This window comes from Penaeus monodon, chromosome 9 (assembly GCF_015228065.2).
Source record: "Penaeus monodon isolate SGIC_2016 chromosome 9, NSTDA_Pmon_1, whole genome shotgun sequence".
In the NCBI taxonomy this organism is placed as follows: domain Eukaryota; kingdom Metazoa; phylum Arthropoda; class Malacostraca; order Decapoda; family Penaeidae; genus Penaeus; species Penaeus monodon.
The window spans coordinates 51,727,761-51,729,877 of NC_051394.1; the positions used below are offsets into that span (position 1 = coordinate 51,727,761).

A 2,117-nucleotide genomic window follows, 5' to 3' on the forward strand; every position below is an offset into this window, starting at 1 on the left:
CTCATTCTCGGTCTCGCGCTGGTGCTCTTAGGGTTTCGGACTTTCGTTGTGCGCTGAGTTAATTTTCGGGGGTTACAGATTTAGATTTTTAAAAAGTTATTTTAATAAAGCTATTCGACTATAGAGATTGAGATGTACTCGCTTTAGTGCGCATAATAGGTATAGAGGAAAGTATTGTTTCCTCAAGTGTCTATAGAAAGGGAAATGTGTAAAATGTCATATTTAATTTTCCTGACGGTGTTATCCGTAATATTTTTTCAAACTGCATCCGGAGCGAGTGTGTGCGGTGACGGCTGTCCTGAAGGTAACTAAGTAAGACTTTGTTCTGGGATTAAAAAAATATCTGTCCTTCACACGTATATATACGTAAATATGTAGAAAGATACTCGTTCATTACATACTGTTACTTTCATGCACGTACGTATGTGAGTATGACTGTATGTATAGGTAAATATATAGAAAGGGAGATAGATTTATAGTGCTCGTACACAGACGACTTTGTACCTGAAGAGATTAAAAACACAGTAATGATATGATTCACAGCCATTGCTGTAGGGAATTCTTAACATTATCCACACGCACACTTTCTGTATATATACTTGCGTCTATATATATTTTCAACGAAATCTTAAATGGCACTTTTAATTCTTAACAAAATAGACCAAACGGGATTATGACAGATATTTTCGGGTAATTGGATTAAGTTAAGTTAAGTAAGTTTATTTACCACCCTGGCTATCTGCTCAGGCGTGGGCAATCATGATTACAGTTTTACATATATCTGACATTGTACAGTAGTCTGTAACTACTGTAGTTGTACAAGGTAAAATATAAATATAAATCATACATCATACAAAAATTATTATTTAAACATATGCTTTTGCCACTGTGTTTAATAACACTGTTATTTGCATACGGGAGTTTATCACATAGTAAATTTAGGGTATAGTACTGGGGTATATCTTCCAATGTTATCAGATGAATGAAATATTCACATAGTTCTTTTAACCTCATGTTAGGTGGTCTGAAAGGCTGATCACATGACATTCCGAGATATAGTGCTCAAGTGTTCGTTTGTTTTCTTCGTTACACAGTCTACATCTAGATTCATCTGCACTTCTTGCACCGTGCAGTTGCCAGTACATTCTGTAACCTAAACGTATTCTGGCAATAACCACGTCACAATGTCTGGTTTGACTTCGGTGCCACCCATAGGAAGGCTTGCCATCCCTATACTGATCGTAGTGCCTTATGGTACGTTTTCAGGCCTTTGAGTGTTAATCAGATCTACTAGTTCTTCCTTATGAAAAACTTTTCAATATATTGCAACCCTAGCAAGAGGCATCCCAAGATTATGTTCACAATATCCTTGCTGCAGGCTTCTTTCGCCAATTTGTCTACTGGTCGTGCTTGCGTATGCCAACATGAGAGGGTATCCATACAAACTGAATGTTGAAATTACGCTCTGTTGCATAGGTTACGTTACGCTTAATGCAACTCACAATTTCTTCATCGCCACCTGTTTTAAAAGAATTTAGCGTCCGAAGAGCACTTTGAGAGTCACAGAAAACTACTCCAGAGCCCCTAGACATTAAGAATTCCGTTTGCGAGGAGTATACCTTTCCAGCTCCGTTTGTGTAGTTGCTGGCCCCCAGTTTTGTATTCTCATATTAACTTGATGTTGTAGTAAGCCATTTTTGTATACAGCGCAAGCACAACCAGCTTTGTATCCAGACTGTACGGATCCGTCGGCGTAACACTCATATGCATCATCACCCATAAAATTCTGTGTGTTCCGTTCCCGTTGCTAGCGCAATTTGTTTCAACACACAGTTTTTTGCACCCTGTTTTTTTGGGGTAGACATGTAAGGTGCACGATCAATGTTGAATTTTTCCATGGTGGAATGGAGCGACCTTTTGGTATTTTACTAATTGGAACATTGAGTTTTATAATGTTCATGGAGATTTTGTGTATCAGAGGGCGCGCTGTGTGTGATTTGTCACGTCTACTTGCGTGATTTTATTTTTGCAGTTGTTTTTGGAAATCTGAGAGATACGGGGGTTTCCCCTCAGAGCTTTGACCCCAAATATGGGGGAAAATAAATATTATTCTATCA

At 38.2% G+C, this 2,117-nt stretch overlaps 1 protein-coding gene across 1 annotated transcript in view; it reads left to right on the forward strand.

Moving 5' to 3' along the window:
* The window catches only part of LOC119577256 (astacin-like metalloprotease toxin 5), a 12,184-nt gene continuing 10,067 nt past the window's right edge, over window positions 1-2,117 (forward strand). The window contains exon 1 of the mRNA XM_037925006.1: window positions 1-304. Within this exon, the coding sequence (XP_037780934.1) occupies window positions 205-304 (100 nt within the window). The 5' untranslated portion in view covers window positions 1-204. The remainder of the gene's footprint in view (window positions 305-2,117) is intronic.